Source organism: Lepisma saccharinum, chromosome 24 (assembly GCF_977018435.1).
Source record: "Lepisma saccharinum chromosome 24, izLepSacc3.1, whole genome shotgun sequence".
Lineage (NCBI taxonomy): Eukaryota > Metazoa > Arthropoda > Insecta > Zygentoma > Lepismatidae > Lepisma > Lepisma saccharinum.
This window is the reverse complement of record NC_139252.1, coordinates 41,246,407-41,262,611: the sequence shown is the minus strand read 5'-3', so window position 1 is coordinate 41,262,611 and position 16,205 is coordinate 41,246,407. Positions and strand designations below refer to the sequence as shown.

The 16,205-nt window shown below is 39.4% G+C and overlaps 1 protein-coding gene across 1 annotated transcript in view; it reads right to left on the bottom strand.

Annotated features, from left to right (window-relative positions):
• LOC145978327 (disintegrin and metalloproteinase domain-containing protein 10-like) overlaps nucleotides 1–16,205 on the bottom strand; it is a 280,356-nt gene that overhangs the window by 19,296 nt on the left and 244,855 nt on the right. The window contains exon 7 of the mRNA XM_083110886.1: nucleotides 2,728–2,856. Coding sequence (XP_082967012.1) covers nucleotides 2,728–2,856 — 129 coding nt within the window. The remainder of the gene's footprint in view (nucleotides 1–2,727; nucleotides 2,857–16,205) is intronic.

Here is a 16,205-nt window from a genome sequence, read left to right as displayed (position 1 = left end):
GCAAAGCTGTTCTTTTCATTGATGACGATATAAAATTACAATTAACTTTAATTAACTTAATAAATAACTTTATGTTTAAATATGACAATAAAGAGATAAACAAATTGAAAACAATATAAAATTTCCTTCCAAACACAAACAATGAAAATTATCTTCAAAATAAATTCTTTATTTCTTTACTTGTTACTTGACAAAAGAAATTGAGTTACGATTACTTATTTATTTTTAACAGTAACCAAGTTACGGTAGTGTTGTTACTCGAAAAAGCATGTTGATTGCGTCCAAAGACTAACACATATGTATGTTTTAGTCCATGTATATGCTTGTCTACGTTCAACCAATATACAGGGTGCTAATTAATGGGGGGCAGGCGATGGACCGTTGCGTAAGAAAAGCGCTACTATTGGTTATTGCCTTTAGCCACGCCCACGGTTGCGATTTTCACGTGGATTTTGTAAATATGTAAAAGCATAATGAGACCCCGTACGAATGGCGGTGTCATTTTGTTCTCTAGAATGCCCTCTACAATATACAAGATGTAAACAGTGAAATTACTCAGGAAAAGTCTAAATGTACAACATTTTGTTCACTCTGGTTGAGATACGTTTTGGCTTGTAACTCGAGCACCATAACAGACAGAATTATGAAAACTGGCATGTTGTACATCCACCCTAGTAATTGGCGGCTAGATCAATTTTCTAGGTGGGCTGGAGCGTGAGATATGGGGGAGGGGGGCAACGTCCCCAATCTATTTGGAGCATTGATTGCAGTCATTGTCTGTCAAAGAATCTAAATTAGTCAACGACAGACTGAAACCCATATCACATTATGTGTTGCAGTTAAATGTTTTATATATGGTTGAAGCAGTGACGCAACCACAGGGGGGGGCATTGCCCCCCCCAACCTTGAACGGAAATGAGTTCCAGGGGAGCAGGGGGCAAACATTGACGGCCAAGTGTACCTGCAGGAGGCAATTACCGCCCACAACTTCATATTTTATCCAAATAAAAGCACTTTTCGTAAAATTTTCTTGCTCGCTTCGCTCGCACTCCCTGCTTTTCTTAGTCTTATCAAGTTCAGAACCGTAGCTAGGGGGCTGCGGGAGTCTGTCCTGGGTGCCGAACGATCTAAATCAAAATAAGTTGTAAAATTGATTTACACACAAAAAAGCTAATCGGGTCTGGACCTACAGTCTAAAGTGGGATCCGAACCACTGTGCCATGTGCCTCCACCGGGTATCGAACCCGGGACCCCTTGACACAAGGCGACGATGTTACCACGACATCATCGGGGAGGCACAAAAGTTGCTCGACCGTGAAATTGTTTGAGCCCTATTAAATCATATTGATTTCAGCCTGTACAAATATTCGATCCAGAACTTTTCTTGCTCGCAATTTATCATTGTTCTCTGTAATGTACTGTGAATATTGCCAGACAGAGAAATAAGACTTGTCTTAATTGATTTTGTTTTAAATGCATGAATAATTGTTTTGAGGCAAAGGAGCATGGACATTTGAGAGACAATTTATGTAATTTTTGCTGTTAATTTAGTGAGATGCATGAATTGTTTGTGTAACGTATTTAAATAATATATGTTGTATATAGGACTGTGGGAGGGAGACTGGCAGTCGGAAGATAGGTCAAAGCCCTTACGGGGTGTAGGTTATTATTATTATATGTTGTGTATAATATGTATTAAAGATACTTTGAACACGTACACAATTTAGTGTTCACGTCGCTCCATGTTGCATATGTGTGAAACATGTATCGTGCATGAAAGTTATACATGTTAATGTAAAAAAGAATAATATTTGGAATGCATTTATCAAGCATTTTCTGTCTTTCAAAAATAGTTTGTGTGCTTGTTTTCCATTATTAATGTGAAATTGAACGTATTGAAAAAATAAATCAAACAGTTTGATCAAACACAAATGCTTTAGCACTAACTTCTACCCCCTTTTTGCATAATTTACGAGAGTAATAACATCTTTGATACTATTACTACTAGAGGAAAGGTCTAAGTATGGGCCCCCCTTTCTATGTTGTCATTTTTGGAGGAAAAAATTAATATATCAAGCACCTGCCTTTAAAATGCATATCTATGAAATATGTACTTAAATGTAATAGCATGCTAAAGTATAGGTCTTCATTTTTCTTAAAAAAAGCAATTTCCAAAAAATGGTAAAATGATGTATTTCAAAATTGTGGTCTAAATATGGGCTACTAGTGGCAATATCACAAAAAGCAAGTAAAATTAAAAAAAAATAGTCATTTAGCGCTAAAACATTATAAAATTCATATTTATGAATAATCTGTTGTTTTGAAAATCACGCGGAATGGGAAAAATCGAAATTAAGAAAAACATCCAAATATTTGTTGAAAATGTCGGAGGTCGCAATTAGCGTCCAAGGCCGAAACTAACCACCACTTTCTCTTGCGAATTGGCGCCGCAACCTTTGTCCTTGACAGATAACTAGTTCCCTTAGCCTCTGCCAGGCTGCAGCACCCGGGAGCGCTGATAACTCCAAAACTCATATTTAAACCTTCGCCCATATTTAGACCTTCTCCTCTACTACTACTAATAATGTTATAATAATAACTATTATTATTAACATGATTGTTATTAGCATTATTATTATTAACATTATTATTATTATTGGTATGTTTGTCCTGGAACTTAATTCGTGGTTGCGCTTCTGGGTTGAAGCACAATATGACAATACTCACCGGAGATCCGAAGTTATGTCCTATCTCGTGCGCAAGGGTGACGTGGGAGACCGCTGGAGGCACGTGTTTCCCATAGTTGAGCAAAGTAACAATACCAGTGTTCAAGCTCTTCAAACTTCCACGGTAATGCTGCAATGGAAAAAGATAAGCTTTTAAAATAAAGTAATGATGATTCAAATAGCGGAAAGCAATATTTGAACTGTCTCTATTTTTGATACACCCTTTAACATTATGAACCAAAAAAAGATATATTGTACTGCACCTAAGATAAGGATGGATAACGTTTACAAACACACGCCCAGAAAGACCTCTCCGATGGTGTTGCGGTAACCCTGATCTTTGCAATCAAGATATTGCCCAGTGTTTCGGATCCCATTTTGAACTGTAGGCCCAGTCCCGACTAGTCTATCTGAGCATAAAGCGTGAGTTAAAAATCACACATCCTGAAAAAAATGTACAGTCACGGGCAAAAAAATGGGACACGTAGGTCCTGAAATGCTCGCTTCCCTGTAATTGCGTTATGAGTGTTGCCTAACTTTACCGCTGTGGTAGAAGTTGCCATTGAAAATTTGCTATTAAAATCAACTTTTGGACTCAGAGCTAGGCCACACACGCAGGAAAGCGAACATTTCAGGACCTACAGGTGTCCCATTTTTTATTGCCGGTGACTGTACAAACCATACGACCATGGGCGTATTTAAGGGGGGGTTCAACGGGTCCAACCTCCCCTTATGGTTCAATAAAATTACCAGATTGCCTGTTCTATCCGCTTGTTCATAAAAATTTCTTCGGACTTATTTTATTCTCCTAAATTAGAGACGTATAGAACGGGATACGGATGGGAAGGAAATTACGTAATTCCATACAGCAGATGGGAATGCAGGCCAAATGTCTGCAATTTCCTGATAGTTTCGGAATTTCTGCGATAAGAAACTGCATTGGGACTGTCAAATCAGTCATATTTTTTTCCTTCGAGTTTTCTTAAAGGAATTTGGTTTTTAAAAAACGCAGTGCAAGAAAACCAGGCTAACACCGTAACATTCTCAAGTTGTTGACACAAGATGAACAGAAGAGCATCAATACTAAGTAGCATGGCTTGTGGAATTGTATTCACTAATTATAGAAACTACGGACCTTTCAATTTACTAGTAGAAGATAAATATTTCAGCAAGCTGTTCAGTGTTTTCCCTGTGTAACCTGTGGGGAGTTTGAAACATCTTCACCTGTTCTAACCAAATTGTTTTCATGCAGGCCAAGATTATGTTGGGCACCTCATAAGGGGTACTGTGAACATGTCAGTATTCTAAACGAGATATTAAAAAAAATTGCCCCCCCCCCCTAATCATGGACGTCCGCAGAATTTTTTCCACGGAGGGACAAGTTAGGTATTTTTCCATAGGGCATATTACCCCGATAATAGTGTTGCTCCCTAAAAAGCACCACTTGAATTTGGAATTATCACATTCCCGCATCCCCATTATAATAATTAATATAAATTACTGTAACTGAAATCAAATTATACGGGTGAAATATATACTTTTAGATTGACATTCGTTTTCTAAGGGGGGAGTGTGGTCCTTGTCCCCCTTCCAGATGTCCCTATATTATACTTTCACCTAGAAACTTAGTGTACAGGAATCTTATTGCCGTTATTAAACGATATTGTATTTTCAAGCTGATGAAAGTTCAAAGCAACTACGGGGTCAGGGGGTGCAGTGGACGGAAATCAATTCGGGGGGGCGGGGGCAAACATTTAAGTAAAAGAAAGCAAGGCTAGGCGAATCTAAGAGTAGCAGGACAAAAGGACACTCAAGATGGTATTAGTTTTAACGTCTTTCTTGCATTATTTCTTCCAGACGGCCAAGAGAATCTGCAGTGGGGCACAGAGGGGTAATTGCCCACTCAATTTAAAATTTTACCGGGAGTTGGCCCTCGGCGCCAAACAATGTAAATGAAAAAATAAGTAAAGAGAATGCCATGGCGCTCCATGAAATTTTTGTGTCCTATTAAATCAATATTGTTTTCAGTTTGTGGAAAATTGGATCAGAAATATTTCTTGCTCGTTTCGCTCGCATTTTGCTTCTTTTCTGTACTGCATTGTAAATTACTATAATATAGAAAGAGAGAGAGAGAGAAATAACAACAACCAAGAACTTCAGACTGTTGCTGCTAAACAGTTTTGTCTTAAATGAAGGAACAATTGTTCGGAGGCCGCTCCCGTAGCGGAGTGGTTAGCACATCGCGCTACGACGCCAGGGGTCCCGGGTTCGAATTCTGGCCTGGACATGGATGTTTGTTGAGTGTCCATTCATTAATTTCATCATATCTTCACTCATTCCCATCTTCGCAAATTAGCCAAAAGTGGCACAAAACGGTAAGTAAAATGAAACAAATCAATCAATCAATTGTTCGGAGGTAAAGGTGCGCGCACATTTCAGAGACAATTTATATCATTTTTGCTGTTGATTTGCTACGGGGAGGATGAACTGATTATGTAATGTATATAAATAATATGTATAAGATTATATACACACACACCCTCAATGCAATGAAACTAAAAGAGTGAGATAAAATGAGGTTTATCTTTTCAGACTGAACTTTCATCAATGCGTTTGTCCCCCTAATCAGAGGGTCTGCGCATGCCTATGTCAATGATATACTTCGAAATAGAGTTCTGTTTCTTTTTAAGAAGTGTAAATAATATGATAATGTATATGTACATACACACAACTTTGTCGGGTCCAGCACCTCCCCCCCGCACTCTCCAACAAGCTTCCGGTCGCGTATTTACAAACCCTGGAGTGCTGCAGAACCAAAGGTATACAACGCTTTCTTATTGGCTGTAAAAACCGGAAGTGTTTATGTTCCGTTTCCGTCCTCTTTTGTTGGTCGTTTACAGAAAAAAATAGACTCGTGATTATCTAGTAATAAAGTTTCTAATCAAATTGGCGAAATTATAAGAAATATGTATTTGTATGGAAATATGGAAATGTTAAAAATACAATTGAAACATTTCTTGTCGACAAAAATCAATAAGCCATCGAAAAACAATAATGTTGAATATTTCTGAAAGAGCTTGTAACGTATAAATGTGCTCAAAAATCAATCTGAGTTTAAAGGAGTTCTCATGATGTTAGGATGGATGTCTGAAATCTACACTGTCAATTTGAACCCTGCCATCTAGCGTCACTTTGAAGGAACTATGCATTAACTTCCGGAAGAGCCAATCAGGAGCCACATATGGCTGCAGGTTCTGCAGCACTATAGGGTTTGTAAATACGGGTCCCGGATGAAATATAGCAACCCTAATCATACCAAAAGTTGAACCCCCCCTCCTTAACTGAACTATAGATATACGCCCATGCATATGACCATAGGAATACTGAATTGAATGATGCTTATTATCGGACAAGATTTACGTCCATTATTAATCTGCTCTGTCACACCCAATATGAATGATTTAATAAATTTATTCACGTTAAATTCTTCATATTCGACTGAGAGTGTCTGTCAAGTGGATTATTTTGGGTGGCGAGTGTCAGATTCTCACCTCCGCTGTTATCTGGATTTCTAGACTAGAACCTGGTGCTTCTTCTCAAGCAGCTTCTTAATTGTCCTCACGATGCTGGGTCACATCGACATTTTGGAATTCTCACCGATGATCGAAGCCGGGGTCGTTCGTACCAGGTACTTGTTAATAAAATACATTAACAAGAACCGTGCAATAATAACGAATATGACACCATTTTCACCACTGTATATTCACAAGCCGAAGAGGAGAGATACGATGCAGAAACACAGTGAAAAGATAAGTGAAGAAACGTAACGCACAAAGATAAAGTTGGAATCCGTGGAGAGAAGACAGAGAAGAACATTACAAAACTGAAGCACAGAGACTGAAAGGGCCTGAGTGGAGACAAAGAAAAAGAGAGAGAGAGAGAGCGAGAGACAGAGAGAGAAAGAATGAGGATAAATAAATACGGTTAGGAGAAATAAATACGGTTAGAGAGAAAGGGAGATACAGAGATGGAGTGAAAGTGAGAGAAAGAAACAGGGAGAAAGCGAGAGACAAAGAAACAGAGAAACAGAGAGAGAAAGAATTAGAGATAGGGTTAGAGAGAGAAACAAGAAGAGAAAGACAGATGAAGGGGAGATGGAGACCATGAAGGAGGGCTAACAGAAGGGTGACCCAGAGGGAAAGAAGAGAAGGATGGAATATGCACAGATGGTGAGCAGTGGCGTGCCCAAGGGGTGGGGGTGGGGCAATAACCCCCCTTTTGTCTAGTATTCCTAAAAAAAAAGAAGATCAATGGTAGGAAAATATGTCAAAATTGGGGCTGACTACCAAGAAATAGTACACATAACGCATCCCTTTCGAAAATCCTGGGCACGCCACTGATGGTGAGGATGAAGAGAGTGAAGACAGCCGGGAGACAGAGACAAAGAGAAGCAGAGAAGGATTAAGATGAGGACGAAGTGGAGAAGGAACACAGAAGACAAGAGAGTCGGCAAGGGACTGAGAGTATGCGTATGTGCACGAGTTGGAGAGGGAGGTGGGGGTGGAAAACGCATTACGGACTTCATTCTTTTACCGTCACGGTATTCAATTGACCTTAAATAATCCTTCCGATCAGAGAAACCCTCGCTTTTTTGTACAAAGCAATGAACGCCCCATTAGCTACGAAAATTTCGAACAAGGACGCTCCCAAACCGCACTCCCACACTTCTTACAAAATTACGTATGCCTTTTCTCCTGGCCACTTCACAATTCCCCCTCGTCAATTACACAGGCTGCGTTGTCAATTACCGAGAAACCCACCGACCTCCGAAAGACTCATCCTCTTGATTAGCCCATACCAGAACAAACCAATCGATCACCTTTGGCGAAGGCCGTCTTACAGCCTCCGTGGAGCCCCCTAAACCTCCTCCGAGACAGTGTGGCCAACCATGTTTGAGCAATGTCCCTGCAAGTGCATGTAAAGTAAGGATGGCCAAATCCGGATAAAATTTTGTCCTGATATCGGATATTCTGACATCTGGAAACGGAATATCCGGATATCAGAATTGTCCGGATAACAATTATCTGGATATCCGAATTGCCTGGATATCAGACATTCGGATTATCCGGATATCAGAATTGTCCGGATAACAATTATCCGGATATCCGAATTACCTGGATATCAGACATTCGGATTATCCGGATATCAGAATTGTCCGGATAACATATATCCGAATGCCTAGATATCAGACATTCTGATTATACGGATATCAGAATTGTCCGGAAAACAATTATCCGGATATCCGAATTGCCTGGATATCAGACATACGGATTATCCGGATATCAGAATTGTCCGGATATCCGAATTGCTTGGATATCCGACATTCGGATTATCCGGATATTCGGATTACTAGAATTATCCGGATATCGGAATGTGTCGATTATTCGGACAGTTTTATCGTTTATCTGTTGTACGGGCTATCCACATATTCTTTTGTTCGTCATTTTCGTTTTTCACTGTACGGATTTTCTACAAATCCTTCATCAAATACAGGGTGATTCAAAATTCATATTACACACTTCTAGGGATTGTAGAGGGGACTTAGTAGATCAAGCTTTGATAAGGAACCCATGTCCCTAAACGTACCGCTTTGGTACTATGCAGGGGCCTCCCCGATGGCGCAGTGGTAGCGTCGTTGCCTTGTAATCAAGGGGTACCGGGTTCGAACCCGGTGGAGGCACATAGTGGTTCGGATCCCACTTTAAACTGTAGGTCCAGTCCCGATTAGCCTTACTGTACATAAAGTGGACTTAAAAAAACACCAAATCAATCAATTTGGTACTATGCAGATGACAAGATCACATAATTTCACATCTCCCGCTTCACGGTAGGCAACCCGCATTGACGGAGGGCAACGTCTTCAGTCACCTGATGTCATGTGTGCTGCTTCCAACGTCCTCTGCTTACAATCCGGTGTGCTTCCACCTTCACGTCAGTTGCTATTCAGTCGTTGCGGAAGACAGTACAGTATGGTTGAATACACGTTTGCAGAGAACACCGAAATGTTGTTAATTTATGGCGAAGCTGGACGTAAAGGTAGAGATGCGCAACGTCTTATAACGGGTATCGTTATACGAGTCATATTATATTCAACTGTATTCATGTTTTTCTCTATATTATTGATAATGATTATTGAAAATTAACCACGGCTGTTGCTGCGCGCATGCTTATATTCTTGGGGACTCACAGAGCAAAATCTTTATATCTGTTGGCAACATTGTGCAGCGCGATACGAGTAACAGATCTTTTGAACGGTTCATTGGTAATAACTGATCTTGATTTCCGAACGGGATCCAGCAAGAAAATGCTTCTTTCTTTAATGTGATTTGGCGAGTTTGTGAAAAACAAAGATTAAACCATGGGTTTTAATCATTCTCGGATATACGTTGGATGTGAAAGCAGTTCTGCACTGGGAATTGGACTTGTTGCCGGAAATCGCAGGTTGGAATCTGAACGTGAGGAACGGGTCGCGGAAGAGCGATTCAGGAGTTCGGGGAGAAAATATGGTAGACGCAGTAGTGAGCTGTTTTGATGCTGGAGATATCAAGGAACATCGGTCCATTTATAGGCGATCCATCCAAATTGAAGGGTGCCTATGACCCACAAAGGATAAGATTACCTGTTTCACGAGAAATTTGTGAGCGCAAGTGAAGGTGTGAGCGGATATGTGAATTTTATTTTCGCTCAATATTCACAAATTGAAGGACCCGGATGCATTGTAAGTAGGAATCCTTTTCTATCTAAGTGCTTACGGATAAACTCAAATCCAACTTGGAATACATGAAACTCATCGGCATTATACGTGATTTAAGCTAGCTTTCGTGTGCGTATATTATGGCCATAATACGGAACTTAAAACGTCGTTAATTTGCGCGCGAAGCACATGCTAAGGGTAGCCATCTTGACGAGGAAATCTCTCGCTGCCTAAGACTGTGTAAATATTAATTATTGCATATAATTTTAATTTATTGTGCTCAATTCATTCATTATTTTCTGTGATATTTGTCAAAATTTACCTCATATCGAATGAGAGATTTTGTAACGTATGTTTACGTCTGTTAGCTGTCAATAATTTTGGCTGCTAAAACTTACATAGACAAATTTCGTTGTTGGTTTTCATACGTTGAAATGGTATAAAATTGTATTCGTCAGCAACGTCAAAATGATCTAAATGATAATTTTTCAAATTATTTTCACACGTAATAATTGACGGTGTCAATGAGCATGGTGTGATCGATTTTAAGGAAAAAGACCACGGTCACATCAGTTGATATTCACGTATTAATACGCCATTGTCTGGCATGTTGGTAAGGTGCAAAATGTTGCTTACACAAAATGTTGTGTTATGTGTTCGTCGTAAATCAAAATAAAATCCAGCAGATCTTATTTCTGCAATTGTTTTAGTTAATAAATGCTCATAAATCAACTCTCTAGTGTGAATATTATTAACTTACAGATTTCAATTCATGTAAGATAACCATGTGCATACTAATGTCAGTGATCTCTTACAGGTGGGGGGTTCACTTCTTACTGGTCACTCGTGCATGAATAATAACTCAATAAATTGTTACTTACTTTTACCTTAGCGTATTCGTTATCGGGAAAGAATTTAAATTAAGTTCATCTTTCGGGTGCGTCAATAAGTCAACGGAGATGGGTTCATTTTAATATACAGGGTGGACATGTGACAGCGGAATTTAGTATAAAGCATAAGTTCATTTCTGCTGCGGTTTTATACTTCTTGAGGTCAATAATGGTGAACATAAACTTTTAGGGTAATTTTGGTCAAGATTCTTTAGTTTGTTTAAGCTTAATTGTTGTAATTCTTTAACACGGCTACCAGCGTTACCGATGAGATGGGTGGGGTCACGTGTGAGAATTTGGTGTGATTTCAGTGTTTTGTAATTGAGATATCATCTAAATTGTTCACATTAACTTAGTATACCTACCCACCAGGCATTGACATTCTGATTGGGAGTTCTCACCTCTCAGGGTTCGTCACAGTCTGTATGCAGAGAGTTTTCCGCATCGTGTCACTCCAGCACATACCATTTTTGCCCGATTAGATGATGATGGAGATGTAAAATTATGTGATCTTGTCATCTGTGTAGTACCAAAACTGTACGTTTCCGGACATGGGTTCCTTATCAAAACTTAATCTACTAAGTCCCCTCTGCAACCCCTAGAAGTGTGTAATAGGAATTCTGAATCAATCTGTATGTTCTATCCGGAAGTATAGACGTAGACGTAACGAAGTATGTGAAAAGAAACACAGAATACTAAACGAGGAAGTAGGCTATGTGAAAGGAAAGAGCAAAACTCACCAGGAAAGTACGTGAAAGAAATGGACAAAACAAACTTGGAAAGTATGTGAAACGAAAGAACAAAACTCACCAGGAAAGAGCGAAAGAACAAAACTCACCAGGAAAGTACGTGGAAGAAAGGGGCAAAACTTACGGGGAAAGTACGTGAAACGAAAGAACAAAACTCATCAGGAAAGTATGTGAATGAAAAGGACAAAACTACTTAACCGGGAAAGTATGTGATAGGAAAAGGACAAAACTCACCTGGAAAGTGTGTGAAAGGAAATACCAAAACTTATCAAAACTTAATCTACTAAGTCCCCTCTGCAAACCCTAGAAGTGTGTAATAGGAATTCTGAATCACCCTGTATGCTCTATCCGGAAGTATAGACGTAGACGTAACGAAGTATGTGAAAAGAAACACAAAATACTAAACGAGGAAGTAGGCTATGTGAAAGGAAAGAGCAAAACTCACCAGGAAAGTACGTGAAAGAAATGGACAAAACAAACTTGGAAAGTATGTGAAACGAAAGAACAAAACTCACCAGGAAAGAGCGAAAGAACAAAACTCACCAGGAAAGTACGTGGAAGAAAGGGGCAAAACTTACGGGGAAAGTACGTGAAACGAAAGAACAAAACTCATCAGGAAAGTATGTGAATGAAAAGGACAAAACTACTTAACCGGGAAAGTATGTGATAGGAAAAGGACAAAACTCACCTGGAAAGTGTGTGAAAGGAAATACCAAAACTTATCAAAAACTTAATCTACTAAGTCCCCTCTGCAAACCCTAGAAGTGTGTAATAGGAATTCTGAATCACCCTGCATGTTCTATCCGGATATGCAAATTTTTCGCACATTCAGATTATCCACTGCATCCGAAACGGATATTGGATAATTTGAAATCCTGATTTTGTGACCATTCCTAATGTAAAGTGTCAGAGCCTCCCTGATTTCGTAGTGATAACGCTGTCACCTTGTAATTAAGGGGATCCCGGTGAGATTCCCGGTGGAGGCATAGTGGGTCGGACCCTACTATAAACTGTAGGTCCATTCCCGATTAGTCTATTTGAGAATAAAGTGAGCTTAAAACAAGCTCTCATTTGAAAGGCTGATACCTCTGACGAATAACAAATCGGAGACAGAGCTCAGTACAATGAAACGAAAGGGCAAAACTTACACTAAAAGTATATGGAATAAAAGAACAAAACTCACCAGGAAAGTACGTATATGAAACGAAAGAATAAAACTTACCAGGAAAGTATGTGAAACGAAAGAATAAAACCCACCAGGAAAGTATGTGAAACGAAAGAATATAACCCACCAAAAAAGTATGCGAAACGAAAGAACAAAACTCAACAGGAAAATGGTGAAACGAAAGAACAAAAACTCACCAGGAAAGTAAGTGATAGAAAAGGACAAAACTAACCGAGAAAGTATGTGAAACAAAACTCACCAGCAAAGTATGTGAAACGAAAGAACAAAACTCACCAGCAAAGTATGTGAAACGAAAGAACAAAACACAACGAACAAAGTATGTAAAACGAAAGAACAAAACTCACCAGCAAGGTATGTGAAACGAAAGGACAAAACTCACCAGAACAGTATGTGAAACGAAAGAACAAAACTCACCAGCAAAGTATGTGAAACGAAAGAACAAAACTCACCAGCAAAGTATGTGAAACGAAAGAACAAAACTCACCAGCAAAGTATGTGAAACGAAAGAACAAAACTCACCAGCATAGTACGTGAAAGAAAGGACAAAACTAACCAGCAAAGTACGTGAAAGAAAGGACAAAACTAACCAGCAAAGTACGTGAAAGAAAGGACAAAACTAACCGAGAAAGTATGTGAAACGAAAGAACAAAAACACACCAGGAAAGTACGTGAAAGTAAAGGACAAAACTAACCGAGTAAGTATGTGAAACGAAAGAACAAAACTAACCGGGAAAGTATGTGAAACGAAAGAAGAAAACTAACCGGGAAAGTATGTGTAACGAAAGAACAAAACTAACATGGAGAGTATTGGAAGAAAAGGTCAAAACTATAGAGCGACCAAAAACAAGAGAACCTTAGACCAAAAGCCTTCGCGCATCTTTCCCTCAATTCATTCAACTCTACCCACAAGAAAGCGTGCTTCATTCACTCTGCCCCTGCCCTCCACGGGCGAGAACGATGCACAGGACACGCGGTTCTGGGTAGCTTCCTTTGCCTGTGGTCCCCACAATGACGGGAAAACTTTTCGGCTCCAAATGATGGAGGGGTCCAAGCGTGGGTACAACGTTGTCACCAGTCATAAACAACCCTTCGCCCAGTCAACAACTGATATTCACGCCCTATTGTGAAAACCGTTGCGGTTGTTAAGTTTGTGAATGCAGTACAAAACAGAAACAAACCATCTCGATGGTAACACACCTTCCTCGACTGGCTCAAGTGCCATGACAGCCTCATTCTACTAGCCAACAACAATAACAAACGTCCAAAGTTAGTTCGGAACTCTCGTCGCACGAAGAGTAACGAAATAGTAAAAAATCCCCATATGTAGGAACATAGTTGTACAGAAGGCAACACTGCCCCGGATCAGGGCTAATGCTGTTACTGCGGGATGCATCGAAGTGACCTGGCGAACCGCCAAAAGCGACGACCCTGGCCAAGAAAACCGTTACTTTTTTCTCCTCCCGAAGGAGCATTGTGTTTGAATCTTTCTTGCTCTTCCCCAGAGCTGCCCCCTCTCTTGTTAACATTCTCTGATACACTGAAATTTTCAAAGCGCGGGGGAGGAGGGGCGGGGATGGCTACGTTCCGAGCCCAATCCGAGGATTGCGAGTGGCACAATGGATCTCATTTTGGTCAATATACAGGAAGATAAAGAAGAATAAAGCAGTATGTAGAAGAAAACGGACAAAACTCGCCGGGAAAGTATGTGAAAGAAACGGACAAAACTCATCCGGAAGTATGTGCGAGAAAAAACAAACAAAAAAAAACGGGAAAGTCAATACCAAGAGGGGAAGTATGTGAAAGAGAAGAAAGGAAAGAACAAAACTAATTAGAACAGTACGTGAAAGGACAGAACCAAACAGGGGAAGTATGTGAGAGAAATGGACGAAACTCACCCGGAAGGTATGTGAAAGAGAAGAACAAAATTCATCGGGTAAGTATGTGAAAGGAAATGGCAAAACTCACCAGGAAAGTACGTGAAAGAAAAATACAAAACTAACCGGAAAAGTATGTGAAACGAAAGGACAAAGCTCACCAGGAAAGTACGTGAAAGAAATGGACAAAACTAACCGGAAAAGTATGTGAAAAGAAAGAACAAAACTCACCAGGAAAGTTAGACAAAACTAACGGGGAAAGTATGTGAAGCGAAAGAACAAAACTCACCAGGAAAGTTAGACAAAACTAACGGGGAAAGTACGTGAAACGAAAGAACAAAACTCATCAGGAAAGTATGTAAAAGAAAAGGACAAAACTACTATCCGGGAAAGTATGGGATAGGAAAGGACAAAACTCACCTGGAAAATGTGTGAAAGGAAATAACAAAACACACCAGGAAAGACAAATAGAAATAAGTGTATCCTGCAGAAAGGGCTCCCACTAATTTACGAGAATCAAATTAAATTAATTTCCAGTTAATTTCACAGTGCTTAAATATGTTATTAACCAAGTTTTAAGATTTAGACTGCACTTGTTGTTAAACATGATACAGTTTATTCATAATTGGGAAAATTAAGTAAGAAAAATAAAGTATAAAAACAAAGTATCTCCCACTAAGAACTGTTTCAGAAAAAAAAAAAACAGAATTTATTTTCATTCCCAAATCCTGGGAAGTACAAAATAACACTGGATTTTTCCACAGAATTCTGTAGAATCTATAGTTGAGAGCACTCTGGCGGAGCATTCTGAGAATTATTTTTATTGGTTTTCTGGAGGGACACCCACTTGATGTTTGGTTTGTGTGTAAATAGTGTTCGAATTTCAGGGATGTGTGTGTGAGAGAGAAGAATTTCCACTTTCTATTTTTGTTTCTCTAGTTCAAAATCCGTTCGCAACCGGAGGAAAAATGCTTCCTCAGTGACGTATTTACGATTTCATTTCGGTGAGAGTTAAGTTTCTTTCTTTTTAAAAGAAAAACAGTTGTAAAAACTTGTACACTCCATAATTGCATTGCAGTTTTAACTTGGAACATTGGTTGATCTGTTTTATTTTACTTACTTTGCTTTTATGCCACTTCTGGCTAATCGCGAGGATGAAGATGAATGATGATATGAGATGGATGAAGGGACAATCAGAAACGCAAATGGACGACAGAACAAAAGTTCTACAGAAGATTATACTGGCTGTGAGACCAGACGCCAGAGACTCGTTAGTCTACAAACTGCAGTCCGGGAAAGACAGGTTAACATGTGGGTGCGTATCACAAAAGTGGCCAATTATTACCACACAACATAATTATGTAGGATCTCAACTTAAGGCCGAATCACATGAAACCGGATATCCAGTTAGTTGGCGCTGAACTGCCTACCTGCCCGGATGTGATGGCTGCTTGACTGGTTTGGAGGAATAGGACATGTTCTAATTGCTACTGGCTTTCCTCGACTGGATCCTGTGGAACAGCCAATCAGAGCAAAGTTTGGGCATGTGAAGATAATCTCTGAGTTTGCAAAGGGGAGTTTTTTGTCTCTGTTTTCCGAGTGTTGGCTGTTTTTGTTAGTTTCTCGATAAAAAAAAAGCAACGAGATGACGTGCAGTGAATTCGTGTTCAGTTTATTAATATTTAGGTATTTATGTAAAGCGATGAGATGTGTTAGTGACAAATAAAATTAGTCGAAAATGAAAGTCCTTATTATTACAAGTGTATTAAATTAATGTTTGATTTCTTTAAAATTTGTGAATCAATCCTGCATACCCGAGTTAATTAAAAAGCTTGTTCGGTACGCATTGATTACTATATTTTTTTCGAGCCATACTTTTCTTTTTTAATTTTTAATAAAAGCACAAAGCAGGTAATTCTCCTACAACATTCTTCAAATTGCTCGTCCATCTTGTCTGCCCTGCGCAATGTCTTATGGGAACAAAAGTCTATCGACAAGTACGGTAACGAAACAAGTATCGTGTGAG